At 42.9% G+C, this 19,001-nt stretch overlaps 1 protein-coding gene across 4 annotated transcripts in view; it reads right to left on the bottom strand.

Annotated features, from left to right (window-relative positions):
* Positions 1-19,001, bottom strand: part of FBN1 (fibrillin 1) — a 408,947-nt gene that overhangs the window by 261,158 nt on the left and 128,788 nt on the right. For all 4 annotated transcript variants that reach the window (XM_077263717.1, XM_077263719.1, XM_077263721.1 and 1 more), the window contains one exon: positions 13,398-13,493. In XM_077263717.1, coding sequence (XP_077119832.1) covers positions 13,398-13,493 — 96 coding nt within the window. The remainder of the gene's footprint in view (positions 1-13,397; positions 13,494-19,001) is intronic.

The raw sequence follows: 19,001 nt of genomic DNA, 5'->3' as shown, positions 1-19,001 counted from the left end.
CACAAGACTTTATCAATAAAGTTTTACCAAAGCTATGTAAGTGCAAGTTTCCAAAACAAAACAGTTTTATTTAAAAAATGAAGGATAAAATAGTGCCAAAAACCATAGCTGAAAGAAGCATGTAAAAAAAAAACCCCGCAAAAAAAAAACAAATTTAGCTAATTGGTGCAGAAATGCTGCTGAAAATTAGGAACATCAAAAACACATCAAATACTCATTGTAGGAATTTTCACTACTTTGTAGACTTTGGGTTTGTGCACACAACATTTTTTAAACTCTAGAGAACCCACTGAGTTTTTAAAGCTGAAGACACTTCAGGAAACTTTTTTTTTTTTTTTTCCAGAAGCTTGTATTGTAAATTTCCTGAGCATTTTTCTAATGGTTTTGGCCTGGGCATTGTTTTGGAGGGTTTTCCTATGGTTTTTGTTATGTCTTTTTTCCCTGTTTTTTCCCACTTCATTGAATAATGAAGCACTGAAAGCATTCTTTTAAGAAAATACAATGGCCAAATGCTCCAAAAAATGACTTTTTGCTGAGCTTTTGAAAAGAAAACTCCAAGTTTTTAAGGAATTTATGTTTTTGAAAAGGGTTTATAATTAGTGATGAGCAAATATACTTGTTGCTCGGGTTTTCCCGATCACGCTCGGGTGATCTCCGAGTATTTGTTAGTGCGCGGAGACTTAGTTTTCTTCTCCGCAGCTGAATGATTTACAGCTGATAGACAGCTTGATTACATGTGGAGATTCCCTAGCAAGCAGGCAACCCCCACATGTACTTAGCCTGTATAGAAGCTGTAAATAATTCAACTGAATCAACAAAAACTAAATCTCTGAGCAGTTGCAAATACTTGGAGACCAACCGAGTGTACTCGGGAAAATCCGAGCAACGAGTATACTCGCTCATCACTATTTATTATCCAAAAGCATAGCAAAAATTTCTCAAGTTGTTTTATTCACGAGAACACCACTCCCAGCCTGACTTCCTGTATTTTCAGGTGGCAGTGCACTCCTGAAGATTGACAGTTCAATCTTCAATCCGGTCTGAACAGAGCCCTCTCCCAGGCTTCCAGCAGAGGCAGTTTTGCCTACGGAGCATTGGGGAAGTGCAAGAGCGCTAGGGCTGGTCAGATACCTAGATATTCAGCCACTTTGAGACCACAGGTTGGTCGGTAACTTAGGCAAAGACCTTTACACTATAGAATTAAAAAATAATCTATTCTTGAGGATTTTTAATAGGTTGCTTGTTTTTAAAAGCACTTTGTGATTTTAACCACATAAGAACTTGAGACAAGCCCTTTAATGGCCAAACAACGGTTGTCCATGACTGTTAACAATAACTGGAAACTAGATGTAGCCCACAATGCTCTTTTGTTTGGATATGTGCATGACTGCCACAGACAGTGCCAATATTCTTGTCCCATCTCCCAAAGAATGCATAGGATGGTCTCATTGGGAGGCTGCAAAGACTATTTCACAGTTTGATGAAGTTCTGTTAGAATATCAGGCTCCAGTATACATACGCTAATTTGTCACCACCTTAGGATACCACAGGGCATTAATACAGTGTCCTACTCTGTGACCACCTCATTGCAAGTGCCATTATGAGTGTAACACAGCAAAAACCTTTGTTGGCTGTAGCAATAAACTGCCCATAAAAAGTCCAGTCACAATCCAGCACATCAATGGTATGGAGAATCATTTCTATGAGCCATCTACCATTGATATGCCAGACCAAATTGCATGATTAGTTATTAAATTATTCACAGATATCAGCCAAAAAAAATCTAACTTGATAAATGACACAATGATTAATTGATGGATCATTTGACACAGATGTGAACATAGCCTAATGTGTAAATTTTAGATTTCTACAAAGCAGAATCTATCTAATGTGGACCTCAGATGAAAAATGGGTCTACACCTACCATATATGTTATAAAGAAAGGTTTGTTTGTCCAGCGCAATCTGAAAAGATGAATGTAAGACAGTGGAAAGAGACGTAACATTATAGAGCTGATATGTGTTATATAGCTGCATTAATGTGTGATTAACATGCAGTTGTGTTGGAAAAATGAAAGTATCAGTGTAGATGCAGGGCACAGAAGTTAATAATTAGCTAGTCTTGCAATAAGAGGAGCTTTTTGAAGTAACAAGCGAGTTGCTTCTAGGTTAGTAGTATTGGGCAGTCCGACTCTTTCTGGTGATCTGGATCACTAGGCTCTGCTTTCCAAAAAGAGCAGGGTCTCTTAGATCCTAAATAAATCCCTTTTAAATATGTGTTCATCATAGATGAACACGCATTTAAGATTTAATTAATGCTGCTGAAACCTGTGGCCAAAACTCTACTTGCAGCCAGCCAATTGAATTGGTGCGGCAAGGGTTTGGTTAGGGTGGGCACGGTTTAGGCTTCAAAACACCGTCAGTTTACATCAAATGACAGCCAATCAGAAAATTTAGCGTCTTTCACAGGAGTGCCGGCTCCCATCACTTCCACCAGAAAGTCGACTTTTTGTTGCAGATCAGTCGCAAACAACCTGAGACAGAACAGACAAGGAAGAAGAGCCCAGCAGCAGTTTGTACAGTAGTGGGCCAAAACAGGTATAGCTGTGGGTTTTGGGTAACCCTAAAATGGCTTAGGTGAAATGGAAATGAAGAGGAAAGTGTAGGCTCAACTTGGGGTCTTAGTAAAGAGATACTAAATTTGCCAGGCTGAGTCACAGTTGCTGCATGGAAGTGGGTTTTGATTAGTGGAGGACAGATAGAAAAAATGGAGTATTCGAGTTAGTCATTCCGTAATGGTGAAATGTTGATGCTAATAAGTAATGTGCTGCCACATGTGGCCATTATGCCTGTACCTCTGTATAAAACAGAAGTTGTGAAGAACAAGGTTTGTATCTGATTCCTACTGTACATATGGTGGGTACGGAAAGTATTCAGACCCCTTTACATTTTTCACTCTTTGTTTCATTGCAGCCATTTGGTAAATTCAAAAAAAGTTCACTCTTCACCCTGTCTTGACTGAAAAAAATAGAAATGCAGACATTTTTGCAAATTTATTAAAAAAGAAAAACTGAAATATCACATGGTCATAAGTATTCAGACCCTTTGCTCAGGATTGAGTAGAAGCACCCTTTTCAGCTAGTACAGCCATGAGTCTTCTTGGGAATGATGCAACAAGTTTTTCACACCAGGATTTGGGGATCCTCTGCCATTCTTTCTTGCAGATCCTCTCCAGTTCCGTCAGGTTGGATGGTGAGTGTTGGTGGACAGCCATTTTCAGGTCTCTCCATAGATGCTCAATTTGGTTTAGGTCAGGGCTCTGGCTGGGCCAGTCAAGAATGGTCACAGAGTTGTTCTGAAGCCACTCCTTTGTTATTTTAGTTGTGTGCTTAGGGTCATTGTCTTGTTGGACGGTGAACATTTGGCCAAGTCTGAGGTCCAGAGCACTCTGGAAGAGGTTTTCATCCAGGATATCTCTGTACTTGGCACATTCATGTTCCCTTTAATGACAACCATTCGTCCTGTCCCTGCAGATGAAAATCACCCCCATAGCATGATGCTGCCACCACCATGTTTCACTGTTGGGATTGTATTAAGCAGGTGATGAGCAGTGCCTACTTTTCTCCACACATACCGCTTAGAATTATCACCAAAAAGGTCTATCTTCGTCTCATCAGACCAGAGAATCTTATTTCTCATAGTCTGGGAGTCCTTCATGTGTTTTTTAGCAAACTCTATATGGGCTTTCATATGTCTTGCACTGAGGAGAGGCTTCCATCGGGCCACTCTGCCATAAATGCCCGACTGATGGAGGCCTACAGTGATAGTTGACTTTGTGGAACTTTCTCCCATCTCCCTACTGCATCTCTGAAGCTCAGCCACAGTGATCTTGGGGTTCTTCTTTACCTCTCTCATCAAGGCTCTTCTCCCATAATTGCTCAGTTTGGCTGGACGGCCCTGTCTAGGAAGACGTCTGGTGATCCCAAAGTTCTTCCATTTAAGGATTATGGAGGCCACTGTTGTGAACTCTATTTTTGGGCTCCCTCTAGTGGTCACAAGCGGTACTGTGTAGTGTTGTCTTTCTGCAGGTTGGCAGCATCAGCTGGTTCGTTATCCTTAGCTGGTTTCCTATTTAGCCCACCTGGATACTCAGTTCCTTGCCTGCTATCAATGTATTCAGTGCTCTTCAGATTCTTTGTGACTACCTTGCTCCCAGTCTCTCCAAGACAAGCTAAGTTTTTGTTTGTTCATTTTTTGATTATCAGCATTCATCATGTTTCTTGTCCAGCTTGCTAAAATGTGATTTCCTCGCTTGCTGGTTGCTCTAGGGGACTGAGTTTCTCCCCCCACACCGTTAGTTGGTGTGGGGGTTCTTGAAATCTCAGAGTGGATATTTTGTAAGGGTTTTTTACTGACCGCATAGATTCCCTTTTCTATTTTCTGCTATCTAGTATTAGTGGGCCTCATTTACTGAATCTGCTTTCACCCATGTGTATGTGCCTTCCTCTTACCTCGCCGTTATTATTTGTTGGGGGCTTCTATATCTTTGGGGATTATTTCTCTGGAGGCAAGTGAGGTCTTTCTCTCTCTCTAGGGGTAGTTAGTTCCTCAGGCTGGCTCGAGACGTCTAGGATTTTAGACACGTTCACCGGCTACCTCTAGTGTGTTGGATAGGTTCAGATTTGCGGTCAGTCCAGTTTGCCACCTCCCTAGAGCTTGTCCTATGTTTTGTTACTTAGCTGGAGTAATTTGTGATCCTCAACCACTAAGGATCATAACAGTATAGCAGGCCAAAAAGTGTTTAATGCATCGCAGAAGTGGGATAAAAAGAAGACCTGAGTACTTTTTTTTTTTTTTTTTTCCTCCCGCTTTTCCTTTGCTGCAGTCTGTTTAGCTTCTTTCATCCCCTTGAACTCTGGGTGGTTTTGAGCTCAGCTGCAGACATGAATGTTCAGACTCTGACTTCTAGTGTGGATCATCTTACTGCACGGGTGCAAAGTATTCAGGATTTTGTTATTCATAGCCCTATGTCAGAACCAAAGATACCCATTCCTGAGTTGTTTTCTGGACATAGATCTAGGTTTCTAAATTTTAAGAATAATTGTAAGTTATTTCTTTCTCTGAGACCTCGTTCCTCTGGTGATTCCGCTCAGCAAGTTAAAATTGTTATCTCCTTGTTGCGTGGCGACCCTCAAGATTGGGCTTTCTCTCTGGCGCCAGGAGATCCTGCATTGCTTAATGTAGATGCATTTTTTCTGGCTCTTGGACTGCTTTATGAGGAGCCTAATCTTGAGAATCTGGCAGAAAAAGCGTTGCTGGCTATCTCTCAAGGTCAGGATGAAGCAGAGGTGTATTGTCAAAAATTTCGGAAATGGTCGGTGCTTACTCAATGGAATGAGTGGGCCCTGGCTGCAAATTTCAGAGAAGGTCTTTCTGAGGCCGTTAAGAATGTTATGGTGGGGTTTCCCACCCCTACAAGTCTGAGTGATTCTATGGCTTTAGCCATTCAGGTTGATCGGCGTTTGCGGGAGCGCAAATCTGCTCATCCTTTGGCGGTATTTTCTGAACAGAGACCTGAGTCTATGCAATGTGACCGAACTCTGACCAGAATTGAGCGACAAAGTCATAGACGTCAAGATGGGTTGTGCTTTTACTGTGGTGATTCTACTCATGTTATCTCAGCATGCTCTAAACGCTTAAAAAAATTCGCTAAACCTGTCACCATTGGTACTATACAGCCTAATTTTATTTTGTCTGTTACTTTGATTTGTTCTTTGTCGTCCTACCCGGTTATGGCTTTTGTGGATTCAGGTGCTGCCCTGAATCTGATGGATTTGTCGTTTGCCAGGCGCTGTGGTTTTGTCCTGGAGCCTTTGGAATTTCCTATTCCTCTGAGGGGAATTGATGCTACGCCATTGGCTGAGAATAAGCCTCAGTATTGGACGCAAATGACCATGTGCATGACTCCCGTACATCAGGAGGTGATTTGCTTTCTTGTTCTGCATAATTTGCATGATGTTGTCGTTTTGGGTCTGCCATGGCTGCAGGCTCATAATCCAGTTTTAGATTGGAAAGCTATGTCTTTTTCAAGTTGGGGTTGTCAGGGAATTCATGGCGATACTCCGTTGGTGTCTATTGCTTCTTCCACTCCTTCTGAGGTCCCTGAGTTTTTGTCTGACTACCAGGATGTATTTGATGAGCCCAGGTCCAGTGCCCTGCCCCCTCATAGGGATTGTGACTGTGCTATAAATTTAATTCCTGGTAGTAAATTTCCTAAGGGATGACTTTTTAATTTGTCTATACCAGAGCATGCCGCGATGCGGAGTTATATAAAGGAGTCTTTGGAGAAGGGACATATTCGCCCATCCTCTTCCCCTCTTGGTGCAGGATTTTTTTTTTGTGGCCAAGAAGGACGGTTCTTTGAGACCTTGTATAGATTATCGTCTTCTGAATAAAATCACAGTCAAATTTCAGTATCCTTTGCCACTATTGTCTGATTTATTTGCTCGGATTAAGGGTGCCAGTTGGTTCACCAAGATAGATCTCCGTGGTGCGTATAACCTTGTGCGCATTAAGCAGGGAGATGAATGGAAAACAGCATTTAATACGCCCGAAGGCCATTTTGAGTACTTGGTGATGCCTTTTGGACTTTCTAATGCTCCTTCTGTGTTTCAGTCCTTCATGCATGACATCTTCCGAGAATATCTGGATAAATTTATGATTGTTTATCTGGATGACATTTTGGTCTTTTCTGATGATTGGGAGTCCCATGTGAAGCAGGTCAGGATGGTGTTTCAGGTCTTGCGTGCTAATGCTTTATTTGTGAAGGGCTCAAAATGTCTCTTCGGAGTACAGAAGGTCTCCTTTTTGGGTTTTATTTTTTCTCCTTCTACTGTGGAGATGGACCCAGTCAAGGTCCAGGCTATTCATGACTGGACTCAGCCCACGTCTGTTAAGAGTCTTCAGAAGTTCTTGGGTTTTGCTAATTTTTACCGTCGTTTCATCGCTAATTTTTCTAGCGTGGTTAAACCTTTGACGGATTTGACCAAGAAGGGTTCTGATGTGACTAATTGGTCTCCTGCGGCCGTGGAGGCCTTTCGGGAGCTGAAGCACCGGTTTTCTTCAGCTCCAGTCTTATGTCAGCCAGATGTCTCTCTCCCCTTCCAGGTCGAGGTTGATGCTTCTGAGATTGGAGCAGGGGCTGTTTTGTCGCAGAGAAGCTCTGATGGCTCTGTGATGAAGCCATGTGCTTTCTTTTCAAGAAAGTTTTTGCCTGCCGAGCGGAATTATGATGTTGGTAATCGGGAGTTGTTGGCTATGAAGTGGGCATTTGAGGAGTGGCGACATTGGCTCGAAGGAGCTAAACATCGTGTGGTGGTCTTGACTGATCACAAAAATCTGATTTATCTTGAATCTGCCAAGCGCCTGAATCCTAGACAGGCTCGTTGGTCATTGTTTTTCTCCCGTTTCAACTTCGTGGTCTCATACCTGCTTGGTTCGAAGAATGTGAAAGCTGATGCACTTTCTAGGAGTTTTGTGCCTGACTCTCCGGGAGTTTCTGAGCCGGCTGGTATTCTCAGAGAGGGAGTGATTTTGTCTGCCATTTCCCCAGATTTGCGACGAGTGCTGCAGAAATTTCAGGCGGATAGACCTGACCGTTGTCCACCAGAGAGACTGTTTGTCCCGGATAGATGGACCAGCAGAGTTATTTCCGAGGTCCATTCTTCGGTGTTGGCGGGTCATCCTGGGATTTTTGGTACCAGAGATTTGGTGGCTAGGTCCTTCTGGTGGCCTTCCTTGTCGCGGGATGTGCGTTCCTTTGTGCAGTCTTGTGGGATTTGTGCTCGGGCTAAGCCTTGCTGTTCTCGTGCCAGCGGTTTGCTTTTGCCTTTGCCTGTTCCGAAAAGGCCTTGGACGCACATTTCCATGGATTTTATTTTGGATCTTCCAGTATCTCAGAAAATGTCTGTCATCTGGGTGGTGTGTGATCGTTTTTCCAAGATGGGCCATTTGGTGCCCTTACCTAAGTTGCCTTCTTCCTCCGATTTGGTTCCTCTATTTTTTCAGAATGTGGTTCGCTTGCACGGCATTCCTGAAAATATTGTGTCTGATAGAGGATCCCAGTTTGTGTCCAGGTTTTGGCGGACTTTTTGTGCTAAGATGGGCATTGATTTGTCTTTTTCGTCAGCCTTCCATCCTCAGACTAATGGCCAAACCGAGCGAACTAATCAGACGTTGGAAACTTATTTGAGATGTTTTGTTTCTGCTGATCAGGATGATTGGGTGACTTTTTTGCCATTGGCCGAGTTTGCCCTTAATAATCGGGCTAGTTTTGCTACTTTGGTTTCGCCTTTTTTCTGCAATTCTGGTTTCCATCCTCGTTTTTCCTCGGGTCAGGTTGAGCCTTCTGACTGTCCTGGGGTGGATTCTGTGGTGGATAGGTTGCAGCAGACCATGTGGTGGACAATTTGAGGTTGTCACAGGAGAAGGCTCAGCGCTTTGCCAACCGCCGCCGCGGTGTGGGTCCCCGACTTCGTGTTGGGGATTTGGTGTGGCTGTCTTCTCGGTATGTTCCTATGAAGGTCTCCTCTCCTAAATTCAAGCCTCGCTTCATCGGTCCTTATAAGATCTTGGAAATCCTTAACCCGGTGTCTTTTCGTTTGGATCTCCCAGCATCGTTTGCCATTCATAATGTGTTCCATAGGTCTTTGTTGCGGAGGTATGTGGTACCTGTGGTTCCTTCTGTTGAGCCTCCTGCTCCGGTGCTGGTCGAGGGCGAATTGGAGTACGTGGTGGAGAAGATTTTGGATTCTCGTATCTCTAGACGGAGGCTTCAGTATTTGGTTAAGTGGAAGGGCTATGGTCAGGAAGATAATTCCTGGGTTGTCACCTCTGATGTTCATGCGGCCGATTTGGTTCGTGCCTTCCACGCGGCTCATCCTGATCGCCCTGGGGGTCTTGATGAGGGTTCGGTGACCCCTCCTCAAGGGGGGGTACTGTTGTGAACTCTATTTATGGGCTCCCTCTAGTGGTCACAAGCGGTACTGTGTAGTGTTGTCTTTCTGCAGGTTGGCAGCATCAGCTGGTTCGTTATCCTTGGCTGGTTTCCTATTTAGCTCACCTGGATACTCAGTTCCTTGCCTGCTATCAATGTATTCAGTGCTCTTCAGATTCCTTGTGACTACCTTGCTCCCAGTCTCTCCAAGACAAGCTAAGTTTTTGTTTGTTCATTTTTTGATTATCAGCATTCATCATGTTTCTTGTCCAGCTTGCTAAAATGTGATTTCCTCGCTTGCTGGTTGCTCTAGGGGACTGAGTTTCTCCCCCCACACCGTTAGTTGGTGTGGGGGTTCTTGAAATCTCAGAGTGGATATTTTGTAAGGGTTTTTTACTGACCGCATAGATTCCCTTTTCTATTTTCTGCTATCTAGTATTAGTGGGCCTCATTTGCTGAATCTGCTTTCACCCATGTGTATGTGCCTTCCTCTTACCTCACCGTTATTATTTGTTGGGGGCTTCTATATCTTTGGGGATTATTTCTCTGGAGGCAAGTGAGGTCTTTCTCTCTCTCTAGGGGTAGTTAGTTCCTCAGGCTGGCTCGAGACGTCTAGGATTTTAGACACGTTCACCGGCTACCTCTAGTGTGTTGGATAGGTTCAGATTTGCGGTCAGTCCAGTTTGCCACCTCCCTAGAGCTTGTCCTATGTTTTGTTACTTAGCTGGAGTAATTTGTGATCCTCAACCACTAAGGATCATAACAGGCCACTGTGCTCTTAGGAACCTTGAGTACTGCAGAAATTCTGTTGTAACCTTGGCCAGATCTGTGCCTTGCCACAATTCTGTCTCTGAGCTCCTTGGCCAGTTCCTTTGACCTCATGATTCTCATTTGGTCTGACATTTAGGCCATGTTCACACGTTGCGGTTTTTACCACGGAACCGCAGCGATTTTGCCGCTGCGGGTCTGCTGCAGTTTCCATTGCGTTTACATTTACATGGAAACCTATGGAAACCGCAAACCGCTGTGCACATGCTGCAGAAAAAACCGTGCAGAAACGCAGCGGTTTATATTCCGCAGCATGTCACTTCTTTCTGCGGAACTGCAGCGGTTCTGCACCCATAGACCTCCATTGTGAGGGTCAAACCCGCAGTAAAACCCGCAGATGAAAAAATATCTGCGGGTTTTCTGCAGTTTTGGGTGTAGAAACCGCTGCAGCAGGAAGTGCGGGGAAGCGGGCGGAAGTGCGTGGGCGGAAGTGCGTGGGTGGAGTGTGACCGTCAGCATGGAGGCATGTATGTATGTGTGTGTGTGTGTATGTATGTATGTGAAGTCTGTGTGTGTGCGTCTGTGTGTGTGTGTGTGTGTGTGTGTGTCCCCATGCGACGATAGTGCCACCCAATTGTGCTAAGTCGCCGTATGGCACTACTACTCCCATCGATATTAGGATGGGAGAGTTGTCCCTGTGTCCGGCGACTTAGCACAATTGTCAGTAAAACACAAACACATACAATACACATACAATAAATGTAACATACATGACAGACATTACATACACCATATAACATAGAGTATATACTCACCATACAGCACACTGGTACGCGAAGCCCTCGGTCCCCTAGGGAAAAAGTCCAAAAAAAATAAACCAAATCCATACTCCCTGTCCGCAGAATCCAATACCGAGTGTCCCACGCCGATCGCTTGCTCTTCGGCGATACACTGCCAGGAGCGTCCTTAACCGGAGTTCAGCGGCTCCGGTGTCTCTATTTACGGCAGTACAGCTGCGTGTGAACTTTCCCACGCAGCACTGCCGTAAAGCGAGAGTACCGGGGTCAATGAACGCCGGTAAACTCTCGCGCATGCGCAGTTACACACCGACAGGAGCCGGAGCTCCTGTCAGTGTGTTGCTGCAGCCGTGGAGAGCAGACACATCTCCGGATGTGTCTGTTCTCCATGGCAGATCGTCGTGGGACCCTCATTGGATTTCTGCGGACAGGGCCAGGGAGTATGAATTTGGTTTGTTTTTTTATTTCTTTTGCAGGTTGTGGGTCTTCAGATGGATTGAGCGTATAATAAAGGGTTTGTCAAAAAGTGGGTGTCTTTATTTCATTAAAATATTTTTTTCTAGTGTCTGTGTTTTTTTTAACCCTTTAATAGGATTAATAATGGATAGGCGTCTTATTGACGCCTCTCCATTATTAACCGGGCTTAATGCCACCTTACAATAGCAAGGTGACATTAACCCCTTATTACCCCATATCCCACCGCTACACGGGAGTGGGAAGAGAGGGGCTAAGTGCCGGAATCGGCGCATCTTTTAGATGCGCCTTTTCTGGAGCGGCTGCGGGCTTCTATTTGTAGCCAGGGGGGGGGGCAAATATCCATGGCCCCTTTCCTAGGCTATGAATATAAGCCCACAGCTGTCTGCGTAGCCTTTCTGGCCTAAAAATATAGGGGGACCCCAACACTTTTTTTTGGGGATCTCTCTATATTTGAGAGCCACGCAGACAGCTGTGGGACTAATATTCATGGCCTGGGAACAGCCAGGGGTATTTTAACCCCTTCCCAGGCCACAAGTATTGGCCCACAGCTGTCTGCCTAGCCTTTCTGGCCTAAAAATATAGGGGGACCCTACGCAATTTTTTTTCCGGGTCCCCCTGTAGTTTAGAGCCATAAAGGCTACGCAGACAGCTGTGGGCTAATATTCCTAGCCTGGGAACAGCCATGGGTATTTTAACCCCTTCCCAGGCCACAAATATTGGCCCACAGCTGTCTGCCTAACCTTTCTGGCCTAAAGATACAGGGGGACCCTATGTCATTTTTTTTTTTGGGGTCCCCCTATATATTTTTTTAACCTTTTAATAGGATTAATAATGGATAGGTGTCTTATTGACGCCTCTCCATTATTAACCGGGCTTAATGCCACCAAAGGCTTCGTTCACATTAGCGTTGTGCGGCGCAGCGTCGGGCGCAGCCGCGACGACGCATGCGTCATGTGCCCCTATATTTAACATGGGGGGCACATGGACATGCATTGTCTTGCGTTTTGTGACGCATGCGTCATTTTGGCGCAACTGTCAGGGCGCAGAGGACGCTGCATGATGCAGTTTTTTCTGCACCAAAAATCATGCAAAAAATGAACGCATGCGTCACAAAACGCTGCGTTGTGCATGCGTTTTGCATGCGTTGTGCGTTGCGTCGCCGACGCTGCGCCGCACAACGCAAATGTGAACGTAGCCTTACAATAGCAAGGAATTGGCGCATCTTATTTTGATGTTTTCACAGGGTTGGACAAGGAAATGACATCATGTTTTTTTTTTTTTTTCCCACTGCAGTTCAAGCTTTATTTGTGTCAAAAACACAGACAATCTGCAGGGAAAAACGCATCAAAAACCGCACTAAAAACCGCATCAAAAAACGCACCAAAAACGCACCAAAACGCACCAAAAACCGCACCTGCGTTTTCTGCCAAGATCTGCGGTTTTTAGTGCAGAAACATCCGCAGGAAAATCTGCAACGTGTGCACATAGCCTAACTGTGAGGTCTTATATAGACAGGTGTGTGCCTTTCTAAATCAAGTCCTATTAGTTTAATTAAACACAGATGGATTCCAATGAAGGAGTAGAACCATCTCAAAGAGGATCACAAGGAAATGGACAGCATGTGACTTAAATATGAGTGTCTGAGCAAAGGGTCTGAATACTTATGACCATGTGATATTTCAGTTTTTTTCTTTTTTAATAAATTGGCAAAAATTACTACATTTCTCTTTGTTTCAGTCACGTTGGGGTTCAGAGTGTACATTAATGTGAACAAAATGAACTCTTTGAATTTACCAAATGACTGCAATGAAACAAAGAGTTAAAAATTTAAATGGGTCCGAATACTTTCCGTACCCATTGTATGTTTCACTAGAAAAGTTTAACTTCATTTAAAAAAAATGGGCTGAGTCCTTCCTTCCTAGGGCTTTGCAACTGAGCTTCCTATGTCATCTGAGGGTATGTTGCCTGAATGGGAGACATCTGAAGGGAATAACATTACACAGAGACTCAGGTGAACCTATCTCACTGATGTTTACGGTCAAGAAAAAACACCTTGACTTGTGCGACCCTTACATAAAATCCACATTAAAGTAGTAAGCAGGATATAATGTCCACCCTTGTGAAACCTTTATGAAAGGGTCGCCTTACATTAAGTGTCACCAGGGTGGTCATTATATCCTGCTTACCATTTTGATATGGATTTTATGTAAGGGTCGCACTGGTCAAGGTGTTCTGTCTCGACCCTAAACATCAGTGAGATGGGTTCCTCTGAGTGTGTGATGTTTTCTGCTGAAATTTGTAGTTCTGAAAAATCAAAATGTTATTGTGATTAAATAATTAGGTATAAAAAAAAGTACTTACGTTGGCCACAATGTGTTCCTGTATAACCCTTCTGACAAATACAGTGGTCGTCGCCGCAGGAGCCACCATTCATACATCTGATGTTACACTGTTGAACTGAAAACAGAATCATGAAAATGTTACACATATGTAAAAAGCAAAACTATACAAAAACTATATTATATTATTATCAAAAAAGCAGCTATCCAAGATACCAAGATATAGCAATATTCAAACTCCAGTACTTATGCATGTTATTATGTCATATTTTTTTTCTTGGACGGCTTTACACAATAAAGTATACTGATCTATATACCTTCCATCCCTAATTTCTGCTGTAAGTTTCAATATTTAAAAAATGCAATATTTAAAAGGAATTTCACCCCCTAAACTATTTATATGTGCATGTAATTCTTTCAAAGACAAGTCCAGCAATACCTTTACATGGTGAGGCTGTTTCTCCACTACTCAGAAATCAGCATTTGATATGTAAATGAGACTGAAGAGTTATTGTCAATTTGAAACCTATGTCACTCCAGCTCTATTCCCTGCCCAGTGCCGCCTCCTATTAGGCCAGGGGTGGGGAATCATTTTTCTGCCAAGGGCCGTTTGGATATTTATACCATCCTGCGGGGGCTGTACAGACTCCGCCCACAAAGTGCATCCTGACTCTGGCACTGGTTTGAGGACGTAATCTTTCATTGCATGCCCTTCAGTGTTCAGTAGTGAACCCTGTGTGTGTGCTAACAGAGAAAGAAGAAATTAATGAGCTGGTTGTAATCAAAATACACGTCCCTGCCCAAGAATGCGGTCCCTGAGAATCTGCTCGGGGGACTGATAAAAGGTCATCGAGGGCCGTAAATGGCCCTGGGGCCTGAAGTTCCCCACCCCTGTATTAGACTGACAACTGATGACTGAAGTCATACACCATAGAGGATGACAGTCAAACAAGAGGAGGCGGCGCTATTGGGGAAAAGAGCTGAGGTTACAGAGGCTTCAGATCTACAATAGTTATTCATTTGCATATCAATCAAAACACTGACTTCTCAATAACAGAGGAAGGGACTGGCCATGTAAAGGCATTGCTGGACTTGCCTTTTAAAAAGCTAAAGTGCATATAAATAGTGGAGTGAAATCATGCTGGTAGATTACCTTAAAAAAGAAAAGTATCATCAGTGTATCAGTGTATCATCACTGTCTTATAAAATGCTGTTTTTTATATATACTTAATATATTTTAGTTAAAACATGCTATCATGCTCAAAAGATATAATGTTTAATCAGAGTTTCTATTTATGGGCCCTATATAGTCAATCTTTGCTTAAATAATGAGAAAAATATTTTTGAAAAAAAATTAGCAGGAAATGCAATTGGAATAATTAGGGGTATAGCTATAGATGGAAGTCGCACCCAGGTCATGGGACTAATTTTCCTGGGCTACACTATAATACCCAATGTAGTGCTTCACCGGTGACACTGTATAAAGTAAGCTCAAAAAAGATTGAAATAAAAAAAGCTTGTCATATATTTTCCAATTTCGACAGCTAAATAGATAAGTATGGTACTATATAAATTACTACAAGACATATCCAAACACAAAATGATTCAAACAGTGGATGTAAGGCTGCATTCAGATGTTAATTTTTCTCACATACATGACAAAACGGAATGATTTAATCAGTGTTTTGGATTGGATTTTCATCACAGTTTGGTCAGTGTCTCTGTTTTTACCAGTGTTTTATCTGAGATTATCAGGTGTGCAAAGGAAAAAACAGCTTTACCTAACCATTGCAATGTTAAATGGAACATGTCAGCAGATACTATTCTGCCCGGACCACGGGCAGCATGAATCAAAGCCTGGCTGCATGGTTGCAGCAAGCTATGTCTTAGTCAGAATTGCTCAAGCATTTCGGAGAAAACATAGTTTCAAAACCCACTGGGGACTGTAGGGAGAGACCTGACTTGTTTGGCGCAGCCTCTGGCCGGCTTCTCCCCTTCTTCCTCCAGTTGATTGAAAGGTCTCTCCATGTGTGTAACTAGGGAGGCAGGTAAAAGCTGGCCAGACAATGTCAGACTAGTCAAGTCTCTCCCTATAGTCTCCGGCTGGCTTTTCAAACTATGTTTACTCTTAAATGTCCTAGTGTTTTGGAGTAAAACAAATCTGGCTGCAATTATTCAGCTTAACCCGATTCATGCTGCCAATGGTTTGGGCAGCATTAATCTAGTTACAGGTTCCTTTGAAAGGGAACCTGTCATCTGATTCATTCTGTCACACCAGCGGCAGCATGAATCAGGGCCTAGAAGTGAGACTGCAACCAGGTATATTTTTCCCAGAATTTTTTTTCTCAGAAATGTTTCTCCCACATTTCAGAGGACATAAACTTTCAATGTCCGGCCAGGGACCAAAGGCAGAGCTGAGACTAGTATAGTGCTGTCTCTGGTTGGCTCTTCTCAGCGGTGCTAGAGGTGATTGACAGGTTTCTCTCTATGTATACGTCACGTCTGTCACTGCAGGATCTGAGTCCCTGGCGGCGTAGTGTGTTACTGATGGTAGCCTTTGTTATGGTGGTCCCAGCTCTATGCAGGTCATTCACCAGGTTCCCCCGTGTAGTTCTGGGATTTTTGCTCACCGTTCTTGTGATCATTTTAACCTCACGGGGTGAGATCTTGCGTGAAGTCCCAGATCGAGGAAGATTATCAGTGGTCCTGTATGTCTTCCATTTTCTTATTATTGCTCCCACAGTTGATTTTATCACACCAAACTGCTTGCCTATTGCAGATTCAGTCCTCCCAGCCTGGTGCAGGGCTACAATTTTCTTTCTGGTGTCCTTTGACAGCTCTTTGGTCTTCACCATAGTGGAGTTTGGAGTGTGACTGTTTGAGGTTGTGGACAGGTGTCTTTTATACTGATAACAAGTTCAAACAGGTGCAATTACTACAGGTAATGAGTAGAGGACAGAGGAGACTCTACAAGAAGTTACAGGTCTGTGAGAGCCAGAAATCTTGCATGTTTTTTTTAAGGTGACCAAATACGGTACTTATTTTCCACCATAATTTGCAAAATAAATCTTGCCAAATCAGACAAGGTGACTTTCTGGATTTGTTTTCTCTATTTTGACTCTCATAGTTGTGGTCTACCTATGATGTCAATTACAGGCCTCTCTCATCTTTTTAAGTGGGAGAACTTGCACAATTGGTGGCCGACTAAATATGTTTTTTCCCCACTGTAATATACTTGGTTGCAACTGTGCAACCAGGCTCTAATTTATGCTGTCCGTGGTTTCGGCAGAAAGAATCAGATGACAAGTTCTCTTTAAAGAGACAGCAGATAGCATTGATTTGTCATCCGTGACTTTCACTGACCCATAGACTTGTATGGGTAATTTTTGTCTTTGATTCAGATCAAAACTGGATATGTTTCTATGATTTTTTTAAAAACACATGGTTCACAAAAAAACATGGACATGTGGAGAGCCCTACAGAATATAATTGGTGAAAACCAAGGAATGAACAAGTACACGAAAAACGGATGTTTAATTAAGGTCTAAATTTGACATTAAGAAACAGAAGACGAAGTAGACAAAAAAATGTACAAGAAGACACCATCTACCGCAATTTGTTTCTAAGGCTACTTTCACACTAGCGTTTTTCGACGGACGTCGCAATGCGTCGTTTAGGAGAAAAACGCATCCTGCAAAGTTGTCTGCCGGATGCGTTTTTCCCCATATACTTACATTACCGAAGCATTGCGACGTATCGCCACACGTCGCAACCGTCGTGCGACGGTTGCGTCGTGTTTTGGTGCACCGCCGCCACAAAAAAAGTTACATGTAACATTTTTTTGTGCGTCTAGTCCGCCATTTTCGACCGCGCATGCGCAGCCGAAACTCCGCCCCCTCCTCCTCGGACCTTACAATGGGGCAGCGGAAGCGTCGTAAGACTGCTTCTGCTGCCCCCGTTGTGCTTTTCTTTCACAGCATGCGTCGGTACGTCGGCCCGACGCACTGCGACGGGCCCGTACCGACGCTAGTGTGAAAGCAGCCTAATCTGACCTCAATAGGACATGACAGCTATTCAATTTTCAATCAGGGTGAATAGGAATTGGTCTTGTGAAATGTCACAATTTTATTCCAGTTACTTTTCTTACTTATCACATTTTCTTACATATAAGATGCCAGTAATTTTACTGTATCACTATGATTTGTTTTGCAATTAGCAAGATATGTATTAACTCCGATAAAACACTACAATTAACAAAACAGATGGATATAAATATACCATAATAAATGCACTACTTGCCCGCATTCTTTTGAATTTCTCATGTATTCCCCTAATTTTGTTTTTTGCATTCATAATGCTTACTTGTAGTTGTTGGAGAACTGCACCTACACAATCAGTTTTCTGTCCTAATTTCACTGAATAATGTTGAATTTGCACAATATAATCAGTTAGGAAAGGACTGCAGGGCCATACCATAAACAGCTGACCTTTTAAGATACTCTCTGTATGGGGTTGGGTCCTGCTACACAGACTACTTCCTTTCCAGAACAAGAATCCAGAAAACTCTTGATGAGACCCAGAAGAATGAAACAGCTGTCCGTGTTGGATACACTAAATGGATATCCCTCTTAAACTATAAAGATTTTATTTTACTGATAATAAGCAAAAGCTTCTCATTCACAATGAATACATACATACACATATCCATAGTCTGGTGCTCCACAATATTGTTTCCATATAGAGAAGTTAACTTTAGCAAACGTAAAGGAAAACTACTGATTAAGGCTGCTGGTAGAAAAAGTTATACCTTTATTTTTCAGTCACTCTATAAGACATACACAGAAGATACAACAAAGGCATATCTTATTATAATGGCCCATTCTGTATAATAATTGATAATACTTGCTTGGACTGTCATCCTAGAATTGACCTTTAGTTAAGTCCATACCTCTGTCAGAAAGTAGAAGGTTTGGTCTACCATAATAATTTATGACATATCCTGTGGATAGGCAATAGTATCTGGTCCTGGGATCCGATTGTTCGGATCTTCACAAATCCAAAGATCAGAGCATTGAAGTCCCACATGGAGTTATAATCACACATGCACACCACTGTTTTATTCATTGTCTATGGAACTGATGGAGAAAGTCCAGGGCAGAGCTCGGCTATCTTTGTTCTCAGGACCCATGGGGCTCTTAGTGGTCAGATTCTGCAGAGAGCAGACACTTATCAACTACCATGTCAATAAATAATTAGATGGTAATGTGGATGTAGCCTGTTAAGAGGGTTCCTTAAACATGACCTATCAGTTATGGTAAAAAATAAAGTGATAATAGCTGAAACCTTTCTCAAGTCAAAAATATCTCAATAGCAAATCAGATGATTCAGTTTCCCAGAATGAGCTCAAAAACTGGTGAAATTCCCTTATATGTGAGGCACAAAGTAAGAAGGCCAATATAGCATCTGAATAATAAAGTGGAGATGTGCGCTCAGATTTGGCAGGATTTGGCTTTCTTTGCCATTTTTGTTGACTCACTGGTCCATAGAATAGAATGGGAGAATTGATTCCGCTATTTTATTTTCATAAATTCACCAAAAGAAAATCAGAAACAGGGAATTCATGCAT

The sequence above is a fragment of the Ranitomeya variabilis genome, chromosome 5 (genome assembly GCF_051348905.1).
Source record: "Ranitomeya variabilis isolate aRanVar5 chromosome 5, aRanVar5.hap1, whole genome shotgun sequence".
Lineage (NCBI taxonomy): Eukaryota > Metazoa > Chordata > Amphibia > Anura > Dendrobatidae > Ranitomeya > Ranitomeya variabilis.
This window is presented reverse-complemented; position numbering and strand designations above follow the sequence as displayed.